The sequence below is a fragment of the Talpa europaea genome (assembly GCF_964194135.1).
Source record: "Talpa europaea genome assembly, chromosome: 6".
Classification (NCBI taxonomy): Eukaryota; Metazoa; Chordata; class Mammalia; order Eulipotyphla; family Talpidae; genus Talpa; species Talpa europaea.
In genome coordinates, this window is record NC_140072.1 from 71,216,238 (window position 1) to 71,242,163 (window position 25,926).

Below are 25,926 nucleotides of genomic sequence, written 5' to 3' on the forward strand. Positions count from 1 at the left end.
GCCCTCTTTTTCAGAAGTGTAAAACATGATTTTCCCCCAGAGATGTGATATTCAATTTTTTCTTAAAGTGCATGCATTTCTGGGTATTTTGTTTTATTTTTTCTTGGGCTAATTCGATTCTCTCTTCCTCTCTCTGAAGTACATCTGACTTCAGTGCAGACCACTGAAAAGGGCTGCTTCTTACGTATCCTGTGCTTCCCACTACTCATTGCAGTTTGAGTCTTTCTTTCTGGTTGTGAGACCATCTTCAACTTGATACCGCCTGAGCAGACCAAGTTCACTGGCTTACCTTCTGCTATTTATCACCTGCCCCTCTGCAAGCCCTCATATCTCTAAGAGTTGGAGCAATCTCCATCTCTCATTTTTGACAGTAATCAATATCAGTTCCCTTTCCATGCTTTCCCTACTACGCTTCATCCTCTTTACATCTCAATCACTTTCTCTTATTTTGAAGTTCTATTCTTCTTAGTTTCTCGTTTTCCATGAGTTTTGACTCCAGAAGATTGGGCTATTATAAATTAGTATGCATTTATTTTTCCAAACTATACATAAATAGATCATCATGTAATCAATATCTACATGAGCAATCATATAATTTCATTTTAATCTTCTGGCCAGGATTTGATAAATTTTGATGAAGTATAGAATAGTGGCATAAGACCTACAGATATTGTGCAAAAGCTCAGGATTGGGGGGGAAAAAAGATCAGGTGTCACTGTTTTAAGTATCCTTTGAGCCCCAGGGCTCAGATGTCAAAAATCTAGCAAAGTCATCCTGACCGACTCCCTGGTTGCCTTAAATTTCTGTGCGGAAGGTGAGGGTGCTGCCTGCCATTTTCTTCTCATAGTCCTTATCAAATTCTTCATTTTGGGCCACAGTAAAATGGTTCTTCCAGTCCCCAGGCATCCCTGAAACAAAGCAAAGCCTCAGTGACTGCTACGGGCATACAGACAAAAAGTGAACACGTGCTTTTAGAACTGGCACAAAAACAGGAGTGGAAAGGAAGCTTGCCTCTCAGTAAGTATAGTGTTACTGAAAAAAGTAACCAGTGGAACAGGAAGCATTATTTGAAAATCTGAGCATATCCTAGTGGACAATTTCAGTTTGACACCTTAGAATATAAGTCTCATATACCTTTCCTCATAAAAGGGGAGATGGAGTGGTCCATGATACTGGTTGGCAAAGTGGTGTAGTTGGCCATTGGGTTTTCCTTCATTACATCAAAGGACGTGTGATAGATTATTTTATTCAGAATTTCCTCTGATACTTCTTTCTCCAGGAACTTTAATATCTTCTGAATTTCCCGCTTTGGGTCCTGGATGGAGAACATTTATACAAAACAAACAGTTCTGGGTTTTCCATTAGGGATGACATTCTGTTGGGCATGTAGTTTGGGGGAAGGGATGAACTAAGGGACTAGTTCAACTATATTCAACAAATATTATTCAAGTGAGGACTATATCCAAGGCACTGTACTGTCCCCGGTGTTGCCACTGACCTCAAAATGTTTACTTTGCAATAGAGGAAAGAAAAGTAATCACAACAGCTGTCCATGGCCTAGAAGCACATTCTGCCCACATATAGAGAATGCCAAGGAATGTGATGGGAATGCGCAATTATAGCTCCTGGCCTAGATCAGGGAATGCTGTACATATTGCGGGAAATGTGGCTATGAAGTACTGTATAATTAACTCTAGAATTTACCCCATAAGAGATGGGAAATGGTCTATGAGTCTAATAGAAGTTCGACAAGAGGATGAATAAAAGGGATCTCAGCACCCAGAAATGTGAATCTTTGTGCCCTGGTATAGGAGATAGTTTTGTAATTGCAGGACACGGGGTAATGGGAATGAATTTGTGATGCCACTCATACATAATGACTCGAAATGGAGAAATCAGTCCTCTGTTCCCATATGTGGAACCAATCCTGCCAATGTTTATATGGGTTAAACCTCTGAATGTGACGCGGGTTTGAAAGAGAGAAGGAAACTAATTGTGTTGAATATAACCAGGCACTTCACTATGATCTCATAAATCCTTATAAAAATCTTTTGTCCATGAGTGAGATGTTACCAATTTTGTAGGAGAAGAAGTATGACTCAGATATATCAGGATTGATTCAACCATATAGGCATGTGATATCTCCTTTCATGGAAGGGTCTTCTGGAAATTCTGAACTAGATGAAAGAAAACTTAAAAAACCAAAGAAATAGAACTTTTGAGGAGAAATTGAGTTGGAAAGAATGTCATGGAGAGAGAGGACTGGCACTGCAGGCTCTTCTGTGGACAAGCTCACATGCTAGATTTCAACAGGAGTTTGTGGACTGGAGAACGTGGGAGGGTCTGACAGAGACAGCACTGCCCTCACCTCCTTCATGTCTTCGTAGAAGAGGTAAAGGATGCGGTGCTGGTCCTTGGCTTCCCACCATCCCTTTACATGGTCATGCCAGGAGCCCCACAGCACTGAGGGAAAGGAGACAGATGGGACACCAATCAACTTAAACTTATAAAATAGGCATGAAATGTCTCAGAAAGAGATCATTTAATAAGTGCAGTCAGATGACCAAGACATAAGGCAGGATTCTTATTTGCAAAAGACAGGGTTGGTTTTTTTTTTATTTTTTATTTTTTTAATTTAAATTTTATTTTTATATTCCCCATACAATTACAACCCCCTTATTTTGACCCCAATCCCTTCTTTGCCTGCCCCCCCATCCCTCATAGTGTGTCTCTGGTTCATAGTTGTTTGTTGATGTTGATATTTTCTTTCTTATAGTTATTTTTTTTCCTGGTCCCTTATTTAAATTTTCTAGATTCCTGCTATGAGTGAGACAATCTGGTATTTTTCTTTTTCTTTCTGGCTTATTTTGCTGAGCATGATCCCTTCCAGCTCCACCCATGTTGCTGCAAATTTCATGTGTTTATCTTTTTTGAATGCTGATAGAAAGTATTCTGGATTCCTGGACTTCTGTTTCTACTTTTGAACAAATTACCAAGTGTGACACTGTCTTGTGACCAATGATTCATGATCTTCATTTCCCTGGTATCATGGCATGGTGCCTAGACAAGGATTGTGCAATAAATATTATTTCTTACTAGGTTTGTTTGAAAAGAAGATTTTTACTCTGAAAAATCTATAATTACCAGATATTTTGATTGCTCTCTATAATGATGACTGGCAGGCAGAGAGGTGCACTGGTGTGTTTTCTGGACCCTGCCAGAGCCACTCTTCATCCTTATCCATCCTAGGAGGTAGATTTCTATGAATTATATCAACAGTCTCACTTTTCCTCAAGTTTCTACCAGGGACTTGCCAACAAGAGGCATTAGAAGGCTTTTGGAGTTGAGAAGAAAGTGAGCAGTTTTTATGATACCCTCTCTGTTGGCTCACTATAGTTGATTATTTCCTCTAACATAGGTTGCAGATCATATAAAAAGGGTCTCTCCTGTCTCCAGGGATCAAGAGATCCCCACTGGTGTTCTCCCTAGAATAGTCTTTTATCACCTATTGGTTTCTTTGGACTGTGCCTGTAGCTTTCTAAGCAGTCCACTAAACTGTCCTTAATGTGCCTCAATAACTACAACTATTCAATGAAACCCTTCATTGTCAGTAGGTAAATAAACAAGGAAACATGAATACACAATTTCCTTTCACTTACCCTTTCCAGCTTTGAATGTCTCTACATATTCCTCCCATGTACCAGGGTCAGGGACCATTTTATTCATTCTTGAGAAATGATAGTAGGACACCAGACAGTCCTTTGCATTTCTAGCCACATAGATAATCTTAAATAATACAGCAAGGAGAGTGAGATACAGAGAAAACAAGATAGAAAATATTATTGCATACTAATATTGAAAATATTATTGCATGGTATTGCATACTATGTTATTAGAAAGACTTTAAGAAGAATCTTAGACTATCCCAGCAAGAATTAATGCATTTCTATGGTCAAGGTGGACCATATCTTCCATCTTTCTCAGGCAGAATTCCAACTTCCATCTGTGTTCTAGGTATAATTATGAAGTGTCCTGATTTACCATCATCACCTTAATTGATATTCCTGCAGGTTAAGGAGACTACTGTTGGATTTTTCAGTGCTAATATGACAGGACCCCAGAGGGCAGTGCTACCTCTAATTTTGGAGCTGATTGTGGTACCATCATATCACAGCATCATGAGAATGTTCAGAGATGTGCTGAAGGAGACTTGATTTTCACAAGGTTAAGATCTCACCTCTTGACTTCTTGCCTTCCTACCCCTCTTCCCCCTCATTACTAGCCTTTAACCTCAGCCTTCACTATGTGCATCCTCAGCAGGTTTGGGAGAAGGAGCATATGATTGTTTTCCCAAGCATTTTTCCCAGGGTCTCATGGGATGGAAAGAATTTCTGGCACAACATAACCAATCACCCAATCATATTTTTCTCTTAGCCAGTTACTCCAGGCCTTACATTTCCAACTGCACACCCCCTGGCTCCTTCAGATGAACATAGACCTGGCATGATTTTGATTCTCATTTAATTCTGTATCTAACATTCATGAAAGCACTTAGGAAAACAGAGAGTATGATACAACTGCCAAATTCTTAGTATGTAAGTATATCTCTTAATGCTTATGTGGGTTATTGCCTTTTTGCAATCAAAGCAGGAATAACTAGACACAGGTATTATGGGCCTGACAGGGAATATATTCAAATTTATTTGTGGTATGGAATCAAATAGATGGGTGTGACATAATCTCAAATATTAAATTTTCTGAGAGTCTGTTGAATCATTTGTGTGACTTTCCTATTGCTGCTGTACATATTACCACAAATGTATGGTTTAAAATAAGAGGTTTATTCTCTTACAGTTTTTTTTTAAAGATTTATTTATTCATTTATAAAAGCTGGGGTAAGGTCAGATGTGCGGGAGGGTGAGAGAATTCACCAGAGACAGAGCAGGGAACAGAACAGGCAGACAGATGAAATACACTGCTGAGGGGAGCAGCAGGCACAACAGGAGACGTCTGTTACATCATGTGGGACCCTCACTGGCCAGCCGGGATTGAACCTGCACTGCAGAGACTGCCGACAGCTTCACAGAGCTGCGCTTAACCGCCTGTGCCATCAGGGGAGGCCCTCTCTTACAGTTCTGTAGGGTCAGATTTCACTAGACTAAGGTCAAGCTGTCAACAGGACTGGTTCCATCAAATGACTCTACGGGAGAATCCATTTCCTTACTATTTCTCTGCAGGCCACCAACATACCTTGGTTCTTGACCCTGTTCTTGAATCATTACAATCAGCTGTTGCAGTTGGCAGATCACCAACTTCCTCTTTTGATCGTATTTCTTGCCTCTTCTCCATTATACTGATAATTAGGATCCACTCAGATAAGCCAGAATAACCTTCCCATAATGACCTTCTCAAAATCCTCAACTTCATCACATAAGCAAAGTCCATTTTATCACATAAGGTAGCATTCACATGCTCTGGTGATTATGATGTAGAAATCTTTGGGAGATGATTATTTAACTTACCAATCACTCCATCATAAAATGAAAAGCTTGGATTCCTATTCAAAGAACCAACAATTCTAAGCAATAAGTGGGGGGGGGAGTGCTGTCATTGAGATTTTTACATTTTTAGAAGGCCTGATTTAACAAAAAAGGAATTAATTAGTATAATGACTAACAAAGCATTTGTGTGTCTTCAGGCAATGAACCTACAACATTGTTTAGAAATAATATTGATGGGCCTCCCCGGTGGCGCAGCAGTTGAGTGCTGGGTTGCAAAGCTGCCTGCAGCCTCTGCAGTGCTGGTTCGATCCCTGGCTGCTCCCTGGCCACTGGAGGAGGGTCCCGCATGGCGCGCAGACCTCTCCTGCCACCTGCTGCTCCCCTCAGCAGTGTACTTCAGTCCTTCTGCCTGCTCTGCTCTCCGCTCTGGCTCTGGTGAATTCTCTCACCCTCCTGCGCTTCTGACTGTACCCAGTGCTTGTATAAATATAAATAAATAAATAAATAAATAAATAAATAAATAAATAAATAAATAAAATATTAAAAAAAAAAGAAATAATATTGATTCTTGAGCTGCAGAAGTTATAAAAGTTGCACAAGTCAGGGTGATCCGGGTATAATAACGGTGAAGCAAACCAGGAATGGGAAAGACTTTTTATATGTGGAAACTTATATAATTGCATTGTACCCTGATTGAAGACAAGAGATGGGCAGGGTGAAGAATTAGTGAATCATAGAATCCCAGAAAAAAAAAGGAGAGTCAAAAGCAGTCACTTAAATTATGTATCTGAGCACTGCACTGAAGAGAGAATATTTTGCTGAACAGACTTGACCATCTGGTTCCTTTGGTAAGGCTTGAGACTAGAAATTAAAAGAGTCTGCAGCTGTCTTGGCTAAGAGATACTTTTTCAGATCAACTCACATTCCTAGCAAACTTTTATATGATTGGGTTTCTAAAGCAGGTTTCCAACAAAGAGGATGATATAGTATTTGATTCTTCTGGATGGTAACTCTTTTTTGTTGCAAGTTGATGTTTGGTTTATATTACATATTTAATTGATTTCAAGACTCACTAATGAAGTAGATATCAATGAAAAACATAATGTACACTGCATTTATAAGACCTGAATATGAAATAAGCTAAACTAAAAATAAACTAAACTTTTAAATAAACTAAACTTTTTAAAAATAAAAACCTAAAACTTTTAAAAATGGAGGACACAGGGGTATAATAGTAGGTGGGAGCTTGCGAATTTCTAGTCACTGAATCATGGTGCAATGGCTCATCATATCCTTTGTCTGCACCACTCTCCCCCTCTCAGGTTTCCTCTAAGTAAGTCCCTTTCTTATCTTATTCAACCTTGGCTCTTCTTCAATGATTCAAAATAAGATAAGCATTTGTCAGGAAATATGTACTTTGTTTCACTGCTCACTCTCTTTGGATATAGTTTAATAGGTAGTTACTCTGAATGTCTTCACCTGAAAACTTCCTAGTGTAAACCCAGAAATAATTCGTTGAAGGAAGGTGTATCCAGAATGAGGTGTGAGTGAATGTTGGGGTAATGCCACCATCTTCCCTATCCTCCACTGGTTATTTCTTTTTCTATATCTTTGATCACTTATCACTTACATAGGAAGGTTCTCTATCCATACATATCACAACTTGATTTAAAGAGTTGACTCTTCTTACCTTTGAATTTTCTTTCCAGAAGGAAGGTGGTAACATCTGAACAGGCAGATGAGTCTTCAGAGTTCTAGGAGAAGGCATTTTGCTGGCCAAATCCAAACCTGGGAAATAAAGTAACACAATTTGGCTGAACATTTCTCATCAGTTCCATGTATTCAACATTATCTGAAATCACATCTGAAATCACATTGACCAAGTCATTGGCTCTTTGTCTAAAATTATGGTTTTACATTTCGTTGTTTCCCTCCTAATAACAATATTATCATTCATTCTGACAGAAAAAAAAACACTTAAGAGATATTAAAAACCACCAAGACAACAATATTCTCTTTATTTGGTGAGTGCTTGTGCGGACAGATTAAGATGATGTGGGAAGTCTGAGGTTGGTGATGGCTGTGATCCCAACAGTCCCTTGTTATTTTGTCCTTGGAGTTTTATATACTGCTATATGGAATAGATAAAGGCAACTGGAAAAGAGCTGCCATACCTCTAAAAGGAGGGCAGTTATTTGACTGGTTCTATCTAAGAACTGTCTTTCAAACTTTACTTTTCAAGACCAAGAAACACAAAAGTCACCAGTCATAGGCTAGAACTGTATTCTGTGCTGGAACATGTTTTCAGATCAAAAAAAAAAAAAATCTTGGATGTCCACCCATGTCTGTGTAGGCATCTCTTTTAACAAACGTTTTCCTTTCAAAATCAACAGCAGCTTTCTTCCCACCTGGATCTATGCAGAGTCTATACCTCTTTTTCCCTTTTTCCTTTCCTATTAAACTTATCCTTTGAAATATCAGTCTTTGCCTGTTTGAGTATATACAAACATTTTTTCCTTAGTAAACTTGGTGTGTGCCTCTGAAAAGGGAACGCTGTTAAAATTTTTCTCAAAGGTAATCCAAGGGCCCCACTCAGTGCACCCTATCATCTCTTTAGAACCCCATCACGAAAGTTTTTCTATCAAGAAGAATATGCCCTCCAGTGACTGAAACCAGGTCCAGAGGCACCACTTTCAGGTGGGGAAAAGTCCTAGCAATTCAGTCCCTGTACCCAGCAGCCTCCCAGCACTCCAAGCCACCTGAATCAGGCCCAAAACCACCACTCCTGGGAAGGGAGAGGTTCCAACAACTCAGACCCTCAAACCAGAGCACTTCAAGTTCTCCTAACCTCCAGAACCAGACCCAGAGACATTATTCCAAGACAAGATGAAGCCCCACAGACTTAGCTCCTCTGTCCAACATACTCCCAGCCTCAAGGCCACCAAAACTGGCCCAGGGTCACTATGCAGCAGAGTTGAGGTGTGAGGTACCAGTGACTCAGGCCCTCCTCTTAGTGCCTCCTAGCTCTACTGGTCAAAGGAAACAGGCCCAGAGGTGCTCAAGGGGAAGCCATAGCATCATCTTAGATTTCACAAGGCCCTAGCAGTTGTAGCCACTGTCGTGTGAATGCCCAGAAGAGTGGGAGAAAAGGATGCGCACTCGTGCACTCTCACACACACACACAGCCCCAATTACAATACGACAAACTCAAAACAAGCAATGGAATGGTGTGCAGACCTCTCTTGCTGTGCCTGCTGCTCCCCTCAGCAGTGTACTTCGTCCGTCTGCATGTTCTGCTCCCGCTCTGGCTCTGGTGAATTCTCTCACCCTCCCGCACTTCTGACTATACCCAGTGCTTGTATAAATAAATAAATAAATCTTTAAAAAAAAAAAAAAACAAGTAATGGAGAAAAAAAATACAACAGCCCAGGAGGTCTCAGCGGAAGAATACACCACAGAGATAAAATAAAATAAAGTCCCAGAAACAAACCATAAAACATGTAAGTTTTCCTTCCTATGAGACATATAATTTAAAATTGGCAATGATTTAAAAAATTAAAGAAATGGAAAGTAAAAAAAAAAAATCTTTGAAAAACAGATCAGAGATATACCAAAATAACTCAGAAAAGGAAATGAATGCTATGAAGAACACAGTCAGCAAACAGAAGATGAAACTTTAAATTTTAAAACAATAACAGAATTGCAAGATGTAAAAAGATCAATGGAGAAGGTAAAAAGCTCTGGAGAAAGCTGTAAAGTAGATTTAACCAAGTTAAAAAATGAAGCAGTAATCTTGAAGGCACAAATAAGGAAAGAATCAAGATAGAAAAAGAAAGAGAGCTACAGATGAAAAAGAATGAAGAAACACTTGGAGAATTACCTGAAACTAGAGGGAAGGAAATATAAAAATCATAGGAATCAAGAAGAGAGAGATAAGGGAACTGAAAAAAACTATTCAAGGAAATAATGGAAGAAAAATAGCCAAACTTAAAGAAGGAACTGTACATGTAAATACAAGAAGCAAAAACAACTCCAAGTTACCTAAATAAAAGGAGATCTACAGCAAGACACATAGTAGTAAAACTTCCAAAAGTCCAATACAAACAAAAAGTAATGACACTGATGAGGATGAAAAACAGACAACCTATAAAGGAACACCCATTAGGATAACATCAGATTTCTCTAAAGAAACAATAGCAGGCAAGAAAAAATTGCAGTGACATATTCAAAATACTCCAAGACAAAAATGCTGGTCAAGAGTATTTTGTCCTTCAAAGCTCTCCTTCCTGTATGAGAAAGAAATAACAACCACCTCAGACAAAGGAAATCTTAAGGAGTCTGCATTCACCAACCACTGCTCTCGCAAAAAAAAAAAAAAAAAAAAAAAAAAAAAAATTTAAAAGAGCTTTAGGATTTAAACCTAAAAGAGGAATGAGCAAGAAATTAACTAGAACCACAAACTAAGATCAAAATTGCAGTAACAGAATTTACAGCTCAATAATCATTCTGTCAATGTACTAAACTCACCAATAAAAGACACAGAACACCTAGTTGGATTAGGAAACAGAACCCAACCTTCTTCTGTCTCAAGGAACGTACCTAATTCCTAAGGATAAACATAGAATAAAAGTAAAGGGATGGGAAATGATTCCACAAGCAAACACCACCTAAAGGAAGGCTGGAACAGCCATACCTATATCAGGCAAAACAGACTTCTAAGTTATAAAGGTAAAAAAAGACAAAAATGGATACTATAAAATGATCAAGGGAACACTTGAACAGGAAGACATAACATTTATCAATATATACCCACCAAATGAGGAGAAACTAAATACATCTAAATCAAATCTGAAAACAGACACTGGAGAAATACTTATGCGGTTGGAGACTTCAATACCCCACTCTCATCAATTGACAGATCAACAAAATTGAAAATATTAAGAAGTCATAATGATCCTAAAAAAAGAACTAAACTGCACGGGTTTAAAATACACTTATAGGGCACTACACAACAAAAAAGTGGAATACACATTTTTCTTAAGTGTGTATGATTCATTCTCCAGGATTGACCACACACTGTGTCACAAGACAAGAATCAACAATTTCATGAAGATTGACATCATACCAAGTATCCTCTCTGACCATAAAGGTACTGAACTAGAAATCAACTACAAATAGAAAAAAAGGAAATACTCTAATACATGGAGAGTGCACAATACATTACTGAGTGACCACTGGCTTAATGAAGAAATCAAAAAAGTCAAAAAACACCTTGAGACAAATGGCAATAAGGACACAACCTTTCAGAATAAATGGGACACAGCAAAAGCAGCACTAAGAGGGAAATGTATAACAATACAGGCCCACATCAAGAAACTAGAAAGAGCACAAATAAACTACACAAAAAAGAATTTTAAAAATCTAAAAGCCAGAACAGAGAAGGAAATAATAAAAATCAGAGCACACATAAATGAAATAGAAGTCAAACAAACAGTCCAAAAGATCAATGAAATCAAAGCTGGTTCTTTGAAAAAAATAAACAATATAGTCAAATCTTTAGCTTCACTCATGAAGAAAAACAGGGGAAAACTCAGATAAAAATGATCAAAATGAAAAAGAATTTCCAACAGACACTGCAGAAATTCAGAGGATAAAAAGTTATTACTACGAACAAGTATATGCAAACAAAATTGCAATCTAGTTGAAATGGACAGATTCATAGAATTATACAATCATCCTAGATTGAATAGGGAAGAAATAAAAAATCTGAACAAACCAATCACAAACAAGGAAATTGAAATAGTAATCAAAACTCTTCCAATAAACAAAAGTCCAGGACCACATGTCTTGACAAGCAAGTTCTACCAAACCTTTAAAGATGAACTAATACCTATCCTGCTCAGACTCTTTCAAAAAGTCAGGAAAGAAGGCATTCTTCCAAATGTATTTTGTGAGGACAATACCAAAACCAAGCAAAGACATCACAAAGAAATAAAACCACAGACTAAATTCCCTAATGAACACAGACTCAAAAATACTCAATAAAATCATAGCAAACCAAATCCAGCAATGCATTAAAAAGATTGTACACCATGACCATGTTGGATTTATACCAGGAACACAAAAATGTTTCAACATCTGAAAATCAATCAATGTAATTCATATCAACAAAAAAGAAAGGATAAAACCACATGATTATATCAGTAGATGCTAATAAAACTTTTGGTAAGATTCAACATTCATCTATGATGAAAGCACTTGAAAAATTGGAGATAAATGGAATGTATCTTAAAACAATAAAAGCCATATATGACAAAACCACTGCTCTTATCAGTCTCAGTGATGAAAAGCCTTTCCACCAAGATATGGTACAAGACAAGGATGTCCATTCTCTACTATTCAACATAGCATCATAAGTCCAGTTAGAGCAAGCAGGCAAGAGAAAGCTTTAAAACACATCCAAATTGGGGGAGAAGAAGTAAAGTTAACAATATTTACAGATGCTATGATAACATACATAGAGAACCCCAAAGGCACCATTGAAAAACTAATGAAAACAATAAACCAGTTTAGAGAAGTGGAAGATGCAAAACCAACACGCAAAAACCACTTGCCTTCCTATATACAAATAATGAACTAGAGGAAGAAGAAAATAAGAAAGCCATCCCATTTCCAATCTCACACACACAAAATTAAATATCTGAGATGAAACTTAATAAAGGAAGGGACGGACATATACAAAGAAAACTATACAACATTGTTAAAAAAAAAAAAAAAACAGAAGACACAAAGAAATGGAAAGATATTCCCTGCTCATCTGCTCATGGAATGGAAGTGTCAACAAAATGACCATCCTACTCAAAGCAATTTACAGATTCAATCCAATCCCAATAAAAATCCCAATGTCAGGCCTCCCATGATGGCGCAGCGGTTGAGTGCTGGGCTGCGAAGCTGCCTGCAGCCTCTGCAGCGCCGGTTTGATCCCCGGCTGCTCCCCGGCCACCGGAGGAGGGTCCCACATGGTACACAGACCTCTCCTGCCGCCTGCTGCTCCCCTCAGCAGTGTACTTCGGTCCTTCTGCCTGCTCTGCTCCCCGCTCTGGCTCTGGTGAATTCTCTCACCCTCCCACGCTTCTGACTGTACCCAGTGCTTGTATAAATAAATAAATAAATAAATAAATAAATAAATAAATAAATAAATAAATAAATCTTTAAAAAAAAAATATCCCAATGTCCTGGGCCTCCCCTGGTGGCGCAGCGGTTGAGCACTGGTTGCGAGGCTGCCCGCAGCCTCTGCAGCGCCAATTCAATCCGCGGCTGCCTGCAAAATCCCACAAGAAAAAAAAATCCCAATGTCCTTCTTCAAAGAAACAGAACAAAGATTACTGAAATTCATATGGAACCACAAAAAAACCCTAATAGCCAAAGCTCTCCTGACTAAAAATGGGGGAAATGGAGGTATCAGACTTCCTGACTTCAAACTACATTATAAAGTCATCATAACTAACATAGCATGGTACTGGAACAAAAACAGACACACAGACCAATGGAATACAATTTAGGACCCAGAAACAAAACCACATATGTGTGGACAGCTAATCTATGACAAAAGAGCAAAGAATAGACATTGGAGCAAGGAAATAGACCAGTATCTCATACCATATACAAAAATCAACTCAAATGGATAAAGGACTGACCCAAGATTGTGGTTACAAACTCACCTGAGTTGAGGGGTGGTGGCAGAGTCCACTCAATGAAAGGATGCCGGTCGAAAGTGTTGGCCCTTTGACACTTCTGCACGTCTCCATCATTTTGGATCATGTCCACAATCTCCTGTGTCCAGGTGGTGCCTGGAAGTATCAGTTATTCTCAGTTCTAGCTACTTGCTGCACAATCTATTTCCTTCATTATTTGTACATTCCATGAAATTCGTATTTCCTAAGTATTGAGCAGAATTAGCTCACTTGTCAACTCCCCTCCTTGACACCCACAGTATAAAATTCCTCTGTGTGACACCCATAGTAACAGCAACTCTATGACACCCCAAATGGAAAGTCCTCTCCGTGAGCACTGATGCCCCTGGTTCTTATTTTCAAGGACTATTTGTATATCTGCCATCTTGTAAGACAGAGTCAACAGAGGTAAGAATGTGTCCTGTTATTCTCTTTATCCCTAGTACCTGGCATAGGACTTTGCACCTTATTAATGTAGCTTTAGTGAATGAAAATTGAATCAAATTAATGTAGAGAGATATAATGGTGAATTAGCCACAGTCTCTGCCCCAATGCTTGTAATTCCCACCCCCCCCCCATGTAGGGTAAATGATTTTGAGGCTTTTCTGCCCTCCCACCATTAGGATTGCATGCCTGATGGGGCACCTGCATTTTGTTACATTGTTATTTTCAGTTATGCTGTTACTCTTGTGGGCCATGGCTGCAGTACTGATATATTCACCAAGAGAAGCAGAGGCAGGAGAGAGAAAAGGAGAGATAGCACCAGAGAGCCCAGTAAAGAGTGAAGATTCACTGGGTGCTGGGAGGCCTGCCAGCCTCCTGGCCCCCCAGCACCCCTGCCATGTACCAGGTTGCTGCACTACATGTAAAAGCTCAATAAAGAGAATTTGCACGGAATCATAAAGAATTTATTTGCACAGAATCATAAAGAGCCTGCTCTGAGCCTTCCTGGCACTATGCCGAGATAATATATAAAGAGATTGCTTCTTGCCCATTTTTCTCTTCTCTCTCAATAGCTCCTCAATTTTTAGCTGGGTATGTAGCTAACTGGCTCAAAGGTGACATTTTCAATATTTCTTGCAGCTAGATGTGAATATGACACTAAAGTTTGGGAAATTGTCTTGAAAGGGCAAGAATATGACCTATTTCTTCCCTTCCTATCTCCTTGCTGCTTTTCAGTGTGTGAGTGTGATGTCTGGAGCCCTAGCAGTCATACTAATATAAAAACAAAAAGCACAACCTGAAGATGATGGCAAAAATAATTAAAAGGATCCCGAGTCTCTTGTGCTTAATGCTCCCCTATTTTAGGTGTGGACAATTAACCACCAGACTGGTTTGTGTGTGTGTGTGTGTGTGTGTGTCAGGAAATGGGGGAGAGGTCTGACATTTATAGCCAAATTGAATCCTAAATGACACAGAAGAGAGGTATATACAGAAGTGTGGGTAGGCAAAGAGCAAGGCTGTGTTAATTATCCACCAAATACTCATTTTTCTCTTTACTACTTTTGGTGTGTCTCTGGTTCACAAACTTGATGCTAGTGGACACTTAATATATACACAGATAATTAAGAGATGAACAGTATACAATAAGAGCCATAAAGGGTATACAATGGACCACAGGTATACAAAGGAGGGCAACTTAATGCAGAAGGAGTGAGTAAGGCTCAACTGAGAGGATAGCTTTTTTTTTAAAGATTTATTTTTTATTTATATAATAGCTGGGGTACAGGCCAGATGCATGGGAGGGTGAGAGGATTCACCAGAGACAGAGTGGGGAGCAAAACAGGCAGAGATACCAAAAGAACTGCTGAGTGGAGCAGTGGGCATGACAGGAGAGGTCTAGCACCATGTGGGAATCTCCCTGGCCGGCCAGGAATTGAACCCGTGCTGCAGAGGCTGTGGACAGCTTCACAGCACTATGCTCAACCCGCTGCGCCACTGGGGAGGCCCTGCTGGGTTTTTAATGATTTATTTATTTATGTATACAAGAGTTGGGGTATGGGCCGGAGGTGTGGGGGGTGGGGATGGTGAGAGGATTCACCAGAGTTAGAGTGGGGATCAGAACAGGTGGACTGTCTGAAATACACTGCTGAGGGGGGCAACGGGCGAGACAAGAGAGGTCTGCTGCGCCAAGTGGGTTAGCTCCCTGGCCGGTCAGGATCAAACTCCTGCTGTGCTGCTGTGGCTGCAGATAGCTTCATAGTGCTGAGACTTAAACCCTTACGCCACCAAGGAGGCCCCTGAGATGGTAGCTCTGGAGTGAAGAGTTATAGTTGTACTGAAATGTTCACAAGCACAGGAAGCCACCACAAGCAGGGAAACCTCAGAAGGCTGAACAAAGGCAGGCCCACTTCTCCCTTGGGGTTGTAAGCAGGGCTCACAGGCAGTTCAATTGCAGTGGGGTTGGGACAAAAATCTGGGGAGTTTGGGACCATCCTATAGAGGAACTTAGAGTTGATTGCTTAATTTCCAAGGAGAGTGGAAAACAAATTCTGTGGTACAGATTTAAATTCAGATCTGGGCAACAGAAGTGTCCAGAACAAACACACAGAAAAGGAGATTCTTGAGAAGAGAAACCTGCTGGCAGAAAGCCCCTCCCCTGATTTACTGACTAAACCACCTGAATGGAAAATGAGACTGAGGAGAACTGAGGGAACTCTGGGCCAGAAGGACAGGGTACATGCCAGGGCATGGTCAAAAAACTGTGGTGGATGCAGATGGTAATCCTAAAATATTTATGGTTATGAATATCTAGAGTTCTCTTGTTGGGCCAAATGGTCACCAAGAGTCTCCCAAACAGGTTATAGCTTAAAGCTCTTCACTCAGTCACACTGCTTGAAATTATACCTACAGATAACTCAGGAAGCTTATCAGTCATTAGACTCCATCTTCTCTGGTTATGATGTTCTCTCCTCCTCCACCCTGGCACCAGCCTTCTAAGCTCTTTGCCTTTGCAACCCTTACTACTCCCAGGACCCCCTTTTCATTTTGTACAATACACATAAATATCACCTCCCCTCTCCCAGATCCTGTTGTACTTGTATAAATTTGGTCCCAATGCCATTAGTGCTTTTTAAAGTAGGATGAAAGTGCTTAGTTCTGCATCAGTCTCTTCCTCTAAGAGAAGCTTCTTCTTCCTGGGGAATATAACCAAAATGATAATGCATACATTGTGCAAAAATGGAAAATGATGTAAGAATTATATAAAATAAAATATTAATTTAAAAAATGAGCTTCTTCTAGGCAAGGGTATCATTCACTTCCAGGACTTCTCAGAAGACATGAACAATCTCAGTAGATAAGACTGGGTTGGGGCAAGATTTACTATGACAACCTCTGAGCTATGTAAATACTTTTATAATTTAAAATAATCATATAACTTATTCAGTTCTTTGATGATTTGGGATTCTGGATGTCACTTTATCTAGCAGGGACCTAAATCAAAGTAAGAATGGTTTTCACTTTTCCACAGTCCAGTTTTCATAAAAACTTGCTTTTTAAAATCAGGTATTATAGATATTGGATCAACATGGTGACAGAGAAACACTACAAGTAAGTTCTCCCATAAAAACAATTAATAGGGAGGAAAAGCAGCAGGTCCTGGCAAGAACCAGGACCCAGAAGATAAATGGGTGACTCTGGCAAACTGCCCTAAGAGGAAAATTGCAATGAAAGAGCGTGAAAGAGAGTAAAGCTCAGAACCCTGCTACTCTCCCCTACCCACAAAGCTGGCACACTCCACCCAACAGAAAGTAGAAAAAAAGAAAAAGAAAAAAAACAAGAGCAAACTAGAGATCAAGAGGGACTGTGAGTGTAAAGAAGAGAGGCATATATAGAAATGTGGGTAGGCAAAGAACTGCAAGTATGGTACCCTGCGAATGGGAAGTGTGGAGAATCATGCAGGAATCACCACAGAGGTGAGCGAATACCTACAGGCACCATTGGAGGAAGATAAGGACTCCACGGAGAGACCTGCAAATAGCCCAAGGCCAGCCGAAAAACTTGTGCGGAAAAGCACATGCTCAAAAAGCATATGCGGATCACAACTGCCTAAGTCCCTGTACCTGTGACCTAGGTTCATGAGGAAATGCGCAGGAGCCATCACTGAAGTGAATGACCCTCACTGATTAATCAAAAACCAGGCATCCAATATGGGAGTCGGGTGCAAAAGGCGCCATTTCTGTGGACATTTAACTGGGCTACCACCCATGTCCTGGATCTGAGGGCCTCGGAGCTAAGAATCGGGGCATAAAATTTGGGGTGTGGGATTCCCCATGTGTGGAGCACAGGGTAGACACAGCACCCCCTTGCCATTGAGGCACTCCATGGCATCCCCACTCTGTTCCACAGAGACCCACAAAAGGGGGAGGGTACGGGGGGGGGCGGGGAAGGGAAGCACAGCTTTGGAAGGTTACTACAAAAGATCTCTGGTGCCACCTAGTGATCACAACAAAACCACCAACTTTCTGATAGTTGGAAGCCAGGGATCCCAAAACCACCCTCAGGCTCTAAGAGAGGGTGAGCCACAGAAACAGGGGTAAGAAGGGAAACAAGGTGTGGAGTAAGACCCTATTCTGGAACTGAGATCCAGGCACAGGATCCTGGGGACACACCATAACAGTGGGCACTGCACAGGCTGACAGCTGGCATTTTGGATCTCAGTGCCCTGGGACTGAGAACTAAAGCACAGAAATTAGAGTGTGGGATCTACACAGCTGCAGGCACAGCACTGGGTGAACATAGGGCAGGCACAGCACCCAGCATGAGCAATAGTTCCTGTGTGGTCCCCTCCCCCTCTCTGTTTCTCATAGTGCTACCCTCCCCCTCTCTGTTTCTCAGAGAACTACGGGGAAAAGCACAAGTCCACAACTACAAGTCGCTGGCACCACCTACAGACCAGATCAAAATAATCAACTAGCAGATTCCCTGCTGGAACTGAGTAAATACAGAGGGAGGGAATTGTAAGGGACAGTGTACAGCAGCACAGCCACAGCATCAACACAATGCAGTAGTTTTGGCCTAACAGTGCTGGACTTAGTCTGGTAAACAGTTTCCGACACCCCTAAAGGAGCAAACCAAAGAGATGCTGCCAACACCAGTGGCACAACAAACAAATGAATAGAACTAATTAGAAAGCAAACAGCAGAGAGAAAGAAAAATACAAATAACCAAGCAAGCCCGCAGAAGAAAGACACACCATAAAAAGATAATCACTCAGCAGAACTCAACAACAATGACATGGAAGAACTCTCTGCATGTCAGATAGAGAATTTAGAATCATCATGATTAAAAAGTATAATGATATGAGACAAATAATCAATGAACTGAAGAATGCAAATGAGATCTTAAGAAAGGAAATAAAAGAAAAGGAGGTGACAAAGAGCTCTTGGAAAAGCATTAAAAAAACAGAATTGAGGAAATGGAAGAAAGGATCAGTACTCTTGAAGAGAACAGAAATAAAAAGAACCAAGAGAGACAAGAGAGAGAGAAGTGCAAAGGAAGAAGAATGGGGATATCCTCAGACAATTAGATTCCATGAAGAGAGGAAATACAAGTTATAGGCTTTCCAGAAGGTGAGGAGAGAGACAAAGGATCTGAGAAATTATTCAAGGAGATAACTGAAGAAAACTTGCCAGGTATAAAAAAGAGACGAATACAGACATACAAGAAGCAAGAACATCCAATTATCACTATGAAAAGAAAACTAGAGCAAGACACATAATAGTAAAGCTTGCAAGAGACCAAGACAGGAAAAAATAATGCAACTGGCAAGGGGGAAGAAACAGATAACTTATAAGGGAAAATCAATCAGGTTAAACTCAAACTTCTCTGAAGAAACACTATGGTAAGAAGAGAATGGAGTAACATATTCAACAAACTTCAAGACAGCAAATGCCAACCAAGAAAACTTTACCCTGCAAAGCTCTCCTTCCTCTATGAAGAAAAAATATGGACCTTCTCAGACAAACAGAAACTCCAGAAATTAATTACAATTAAACCCCCACTCCAAAAAATTCTACAAGAAGTCCTAAAGCCAAAACCAACAGAGGAATGATCAAGAAGAACAGAATAAAGCAAGGAATAAAATCACAAAAAAAGACAAAATGGCAAATACATGTGCCAACATATCAATATTACTCTAAATGTAAATGGTTTAAACTCATCAATAAAAAGACACGGAATAGCAGGCTGATTTAAAAAACAAAATCCAGCCTTCAGCTGTCTCCAGGAAAAACATTTAACCACAAAAGATAAACATAGACTGAAGGAAAAGGTTGTAAAACAATCCTAAAAGCAAATGGACTATACAAGAAGGCAGGAACAGCCATGCTTATATCAGATGAAATAGACTTCAAATTGAAAAAGGTAAAAAAAAGACATAGACAAACACTGCATTATGATCAATCAGAGAATACACCAGGAAGATATAACACTCATCAACACATACTCACCAAATGAAGGCACATCAAAATATATTAGACAATTATTATCAGCTCTGAAAACAGACATTAAAGAAAATACATATATAGTGGGAGACTTCAACACTCAACTCTCACCAATGGAGAGATCAATGAGACAAAAAATAAATAAAGACATTAGAGCCCTAAATAAAGACATAAAATGCATGGACTTAACAGACATCTATAGGACACTGCACCCAAAATAATCCAAGCACACATACTTCTCAAGCACACATGGATCATTCTCCAGAATCAATCACATACTAGGTCACAGACAAACATCAACAGATACATGAAGATCAAAATCATTCTAACTATCTTCTCTGATCATAAAGTCATCAAAATAGAAATAAATCATGAAAAGAAAAAAGGAACCCTCCCACATCATGGAGATTGAAATCCACACTACTGGAAGACCATTGGACTAATGAGGAGATCAAAGAAGAAATTAAATATATATTGAGTTTAATGACAAGGAGGACAATACTTTCCAGAATGTATGGGATGCAGCAAAAGCAGTAATAAGAGGATAATACATAGCAATACAGGTTCACATCAAAAAATAAGAAAGAACTCAAAGAAACTACCTAATCGCACATCCAAAGAACTACAAAAAGAACAACCAAAAACCCTCGAATGAGTAGAAGAAAGGAAATAATAAAAATCAAAGCAAGAATAAATGAAATAGAAATTTAAAAAACAATTCAAAAGATCAATGAAACCAAAAGTTGGTTCTTTGAAAAAAATAAACAAAATAGACAAACCTCTAGCCAGGCTCACAAAGAAAAAATGGGAAAAAACACATATAAACAGGATTATAAATGAAAGAGGAGAAATCACAACAGACTCAGTAGAAATCAAAAGGATAATGAGAGATTACTATGAACACCTATATGCAAACAAATTCAGCAATCTAGAAAGATGGACAAATTCCTAGATGCCATAATCAGCTAAATAGAACCTCTAAACAGACTGATTACAAGCAGCAAAATTGAAACAGTAATCAAAGCACTGGCCAGTAACCAAAACAAAAGCCCAGGCCCAAATGGCTTCACAAATGAATCCACCAAACATTCATCAGTGAATTAGTGCCTATCCTACACAAACTCTTTCAAAAAATTGAAAAAGAAGGACTACTACCAAATACATTCTACGAAGCCAACATTACATTAATACCCAAACCAAAGAGAGACAGCAGAAAAAAAGAAAACTACAGGCCAATCTCTCTAATGAACACTGATGCAAAAATCCTCAACAAATCCTTGCCAACAGACTCCAACAATGCATCAAAGGGATAATACACCATGATCAAATGGGATTCATCCCAAGAGCACAAAGATGGCTTAACATACGAAAATCCATCAGTGTAATCCAACACATCAACAAAAAGAAATATAAAAACCACATGATCATATCAATTGATGCTGAGAAAGCATTCAACAAAGTCTAACATCCATGTATGATGAAGGCCCTTGGAATTTAGGGGATAGAAGTAACATAACTTAACATGATAAAAGCCATATATGACAAACCCATGGCCAATATTATTCTCAATGGCGAAATGCTGAAGGCCTTTCATTTAAGATGAGGAACAAGGATGTCCTCTCACCACTGCTCTTCAATATAGTACTGGAGGTTCTTGCCAGAGCAATAAGACAAAAGAAAGACATACAAGGAATCCAAATAGGGAAAGAAGAAGTAAAACTATCACTATTTGCAGACGATATGATAATATACATAGAGAACCGTAAAAGCTCAACAGAAAAACTAATCAAACTAATCAACAAGCTTAGTAAAGTATCAGGATACAAAATCAACACACAAAAATCAGTAGCCTTCCTATACACAATCAATCTGAAGAAGAAGAAATCAAGAAAACCATCCCTTTTATTATTGAAACAAAAAAATCAAACACTTAGGAATAAACCTAACAAAAGAGGTGAAAGACCTATACAAAGAAAATTATGAAACACTGTTAAAAGAAACTGAAGAAGACAAAAGAAATGGAAAGACATCCCCTGCTCATGGATTGGAAGAATTAACATTATTAAAATGGCCATCCTCCCAAAAGCAATATACAGATTCAATGCTATTCCAATAAAAATCTCAATGACATTCTTCAAAGAAATAGAACAAATACTGATGAAATTCATATGGAACCAGAAAAAAAACAAGAATAGCCAAAGCCCTACTGATGAAAACAATGGAGAAAGGAGGTATCACACCTTCAAACTTCAAGCGAAACTACAAAGCCATAATAATTAAAACAGTTTGGTATTGGAACAAAAACAGACACACAGACCAATGGATCCAAATAGAAAGCCCAGAAATAAAGCCACATTTATATGGACAACTAATCTTTGACAAAGGAGCAAAGAATATGCAATGGGAATTCAATAAATGGTGCTGGGAAAACTGGACCACCACATGCAAAAAATGAAACTTGACCACTACCTTTCACCATGCACAAAAATCAACTAAAAATGGGTAAAAGAAGTGGGTATAGGATGTGAATCCATAAAATATATAGAAGAAAATATAGGTAATAGACTACATGACATACACCTCAGTAACATCCTTAAAGACTCATCACTCAAAGCAGTGATAGTGAAGGAAAGGATAAACAGTGGGGACCACATCAAATTAAAGAGTCTCTGTACAGAAAAAGAGACATTAACCAAAAGAAAGAGACACCCCCACTGATTGGGAGAAAATTTTTGCACTCCATAAAACTGATAAGGGACTGATCACAAAGATATACAAAGAACTCACAGGACTCAACAAAAACAAAGTAAACAATCCAGTCAAGAAATGGGCAGAAGAACTTAAAAGACATTTCTCCAAAGAGGAAAAACAAATTGCCAACAGGCATATAAAAAAATGTTCAATATCCCTTATCATCAGGGAAATGCAAATCAAAACCACACTGAGATACCACTTTACACCAGTAAGAATGGCACATATTAAAAAAACTAGCAACAACAAAAGTTGGTGAGGATGTGGAGAAAAAGGAACTCCCCTGCCCTGCTGGTGGGAGTGCAAACTGGTCCAACCACTATGGAATGCCATCTAGAGGTTCCTCAGTCTACTAAAAATGGAGCTACCATATCACCCAGCAATTCCACTCCCAAGGATCTACCCAAAGGACACAAAAACATTGATTCAAAAGAACAACTGTACCCCTATGTTTATTGCAGCACTATTTACAATAGGCAATACCTGGAAACAACTCAAATGCCCAAAAATAGATGACTGGATCAAGAAGATGTGGTATATATACACAATGGAATACTAGAAAGATAAACCAAAAAAAGCAACCAAAAAAGATAAACTCATGCCATTCGCAGCAGCGTGAATGGAGTAGAAAGAATTGTGCTCAGTGAAATAAGCCAGAAGGAAAAAGAAAAATATTGGATGGTTTCACTTATAGCAGGAACATAGGGGAACCAAATAAGACATCAGTGTAAAAAAGTAACAACAGTGCAAAACACAACAAAGCAAAAACAATTATAAATCAGAGACATACTGCAGAGGAGGAGGAAAGAGAGGGATCAGAGGGAGGGAGGGAGGAGCACAGGGGACTGAGGTGATAGTGCACAGGTGCATTGGGGAAGGAAATTCTATGGGAACTCAACCTGAGGGGGTGGGGGGAAGAAAATATTGTTTAAAAATGAACAATGATGCAAAAAAAATTTTAGAAATTAAAAAATATTATTTAAAAAATTTAAAAATAAAATTAGGTATTATAGCCCCTCAAAGCTGGCTTTCCCACCACCAAGTCTCAAACCTACCTGCCTTTGCATAGGTTGCTATGAGGAGATCATCAGGTTTTGCTTGGAAATTCCAGATATTGTCCCAGTTATCACTTATCAGCTTGGTCATGAGGACTCCGTCCACCTCTTGGGTTTCTGGTTGTATGTCTTTTCCCTCCAGGTGGAGATCCTTCATTTTCTCCAAGGACATCCTTCTATTTGGACCTGCCAAAGGTGCTTCAAAGAAATGTGTACTGTGTCATTTCATACCTTACAATAGTCATTTCTTTAAAAATATATACTATACTCTGAGAAAATGAGGAGAAATGTGTTTTATGTCAATTTAAGTGCAAGAAATATGTTTTATCTTAAGTGAGTAAAGTCAAAACTGTGGGCGCCTATGGCATTTTAAATAGATTTGTTCCAGAGTATAAATTTGATAAAGCAAAAGAGGATAGATGCAGCAGAGAAAAACTAAAGTGGAAGATGATGGATTTGACTCACTCATCAGCGATGACTTGGTTAAGGTGAGAGGAGGTGGCCATGAGCGGGACCAAAGCAGAGGGCAGGAAGTTCACTGACCCCTATCAAGTTGAGTGACCAAAGAAGACCAGATCAGAGTCAGTGTTCAGGTTGGCTGGATACAACCTGGTGTGGAAGCAGGTTGGGATGATGCATTGATGAAGCTGTCTCAGCAGGACAGCTATTGAGCTGAGAGAAGCTCCAGAAGCAGGTGAGGCTTTACTCCCTGGAGGTGGGTTCCCAATCAGCACAATACCATCAAAAGTCTTCACTGTCGCCATCTAGATCACACCAGTCTCCTGGCCCCACAGCTCCAGATTCCCCATCCTGCCCCAGATCTCTGGCTGAATAGCAACACTCCCTGGCGAAGAGGTAAGTTCAACTCTCCTGGGGGAGTAACCCCAACTGGATGCAATGATATTTTCTTTAGTGGAAATTAAATTTATTGTAGACATCTTTAGTGTAGACATTTTTCTTGACATCTTAAATTTATTATAGAAATATAATAAAGTAAATTGAGCCATAGCATTATTCTTTCTAAGTTTAGTAAGTACTTGTTAAATAAAAGCATCTGTAGTATAAAGGATTTTCAGGCTTTTCTGCTTTCCCACCATTAGACTGCATTCTGTGATGGCAGGCACCTGCATTTGTTACATTGTTACAAGTTTAGTTGTTTACTTCGGTGGGCCATGGCTGTAGTATTGATATATTCACCAAGAGAAGCAGAGGCAGGAGAGAGCAACAGACAAGGTCAGAGAGGCCAGTAAAGCGTGAAGGTTCACTGGGTGCTGAGAGGCCTGCCAGACTCCTGCATTTCTCCCCCCTCCCCACACTCCTGCCCGCCATGTACCTGGTTTTAAAAGCTCAATAAAAGCCTGAGAAAGCCACTGAGGGCTCCACAACTCTCCTTTACCCTACCTGCTGGGATCACAGAGAACCAGCTCTCTGCCTTCCTGGCACTACAGCATCCTTGCAATGTTAGCATGTCTAACAGATGAGTCTTGCAAGTAGAGAAGTTAATATGTTACTGAATAATATTTAGATTTGGGATTTTAGTTTGAAAATATAGACAATTTTACTTAGTTTATAAATATTTAAGAGAATGTAGACTCACCATGTTCATAAGCTTAATTAGTAGATTTGTGATTTATTGAAATAATTAGAAATTTTTTGTTTTGTTATTGTTAAGCAACTGAAGTGCTTGAAAAAGAAAATGAAGCATAGCAGATTAAATGCAACTTAAAATATTTTGAATAATTTTATTTACTAGGTTGAAAAGCCTTTGTCAGTGGAAAACATTTACCCATATTCACCAACACTCTGCAGCTTCTTCTGGGGTGCAAAACTCTTGTTCTAGCCTTAATTCTGAGCTTTGCTTTCCTCATCTGCAGAATAGAGGTTGGGGATTGTAGGGTAAGGAAAAAGTGTCAGGCTTTTCTGCCCTCCCACCATTAGGATAGATGATGGAACCCTGTGGTCCTGAATGCATGCCTGATGGCGGGCACCTGGAATAGGGTGTGGGCTTCTGTAGATGGGATTCACCTGGGCTAAGACTGGGTTTTTAAAGGCGGCATCACAGGGACGCCAGCAGAAGCTGAGAGAAAGAGAAGCCAAGAGAGAAGCAGAGCCATGAGAAGAGCAGAGAGAATGTGAGAGAAGGTCGGAGAGCCCAGAGCGAAGACTTGCTGGGGGCTGGGAGGACTGCCATCTTCCCAGGCCCCCAGTATCCCTTCCTGCCATATGCTGGGTAAATCCCAATAAAAACCTGCAAAACCACTGAGGACTCTGACTCCTCCTTTACCAGTTCTGCATGGGATCCTAGAAAACCTGCCCTGTGTCCATTCCTGCCCCTACAGGGATGATCAGAAAATACCTCTAAGTTTCCTCTGAATTAATAATAGCATCCTGATTTAATGTTTTCCTTACCTAAAAGTCAGATAAATGTGTGACATTTACA

General features: G+C 39.5%; 1 protein-coding gene across 1 annotated transcript; it reads right to left on the bottom strand.

Moving 5' to 3' along the window:
- Window positions 1–795: 795 nt before the first annotated feature.
- Window positions 796–23,658, bottom strand: LOC311172398 (sulfotransferase 1C1; the record flags this gene model as incomplete). Its single annotated transcript, XM_084235790.1, has 7 exons — window positions 796–908; window positions 1,135–1,315; window positions 2,369–2,463; window positions 3,660–3,786; window positions 7,192–7,289; window positions 13,223–13,351; window positions 23,487–23,658. 7 exons carry the CDS (start codon window positions 23,656–23,658, stop codon window positions 796–798), a joined length of 915 nt encoding a protein of 304 aa, XP_084091916.1.
- Window positions 23,659–25,926: the final 2,268 nt, after the last annotated feature.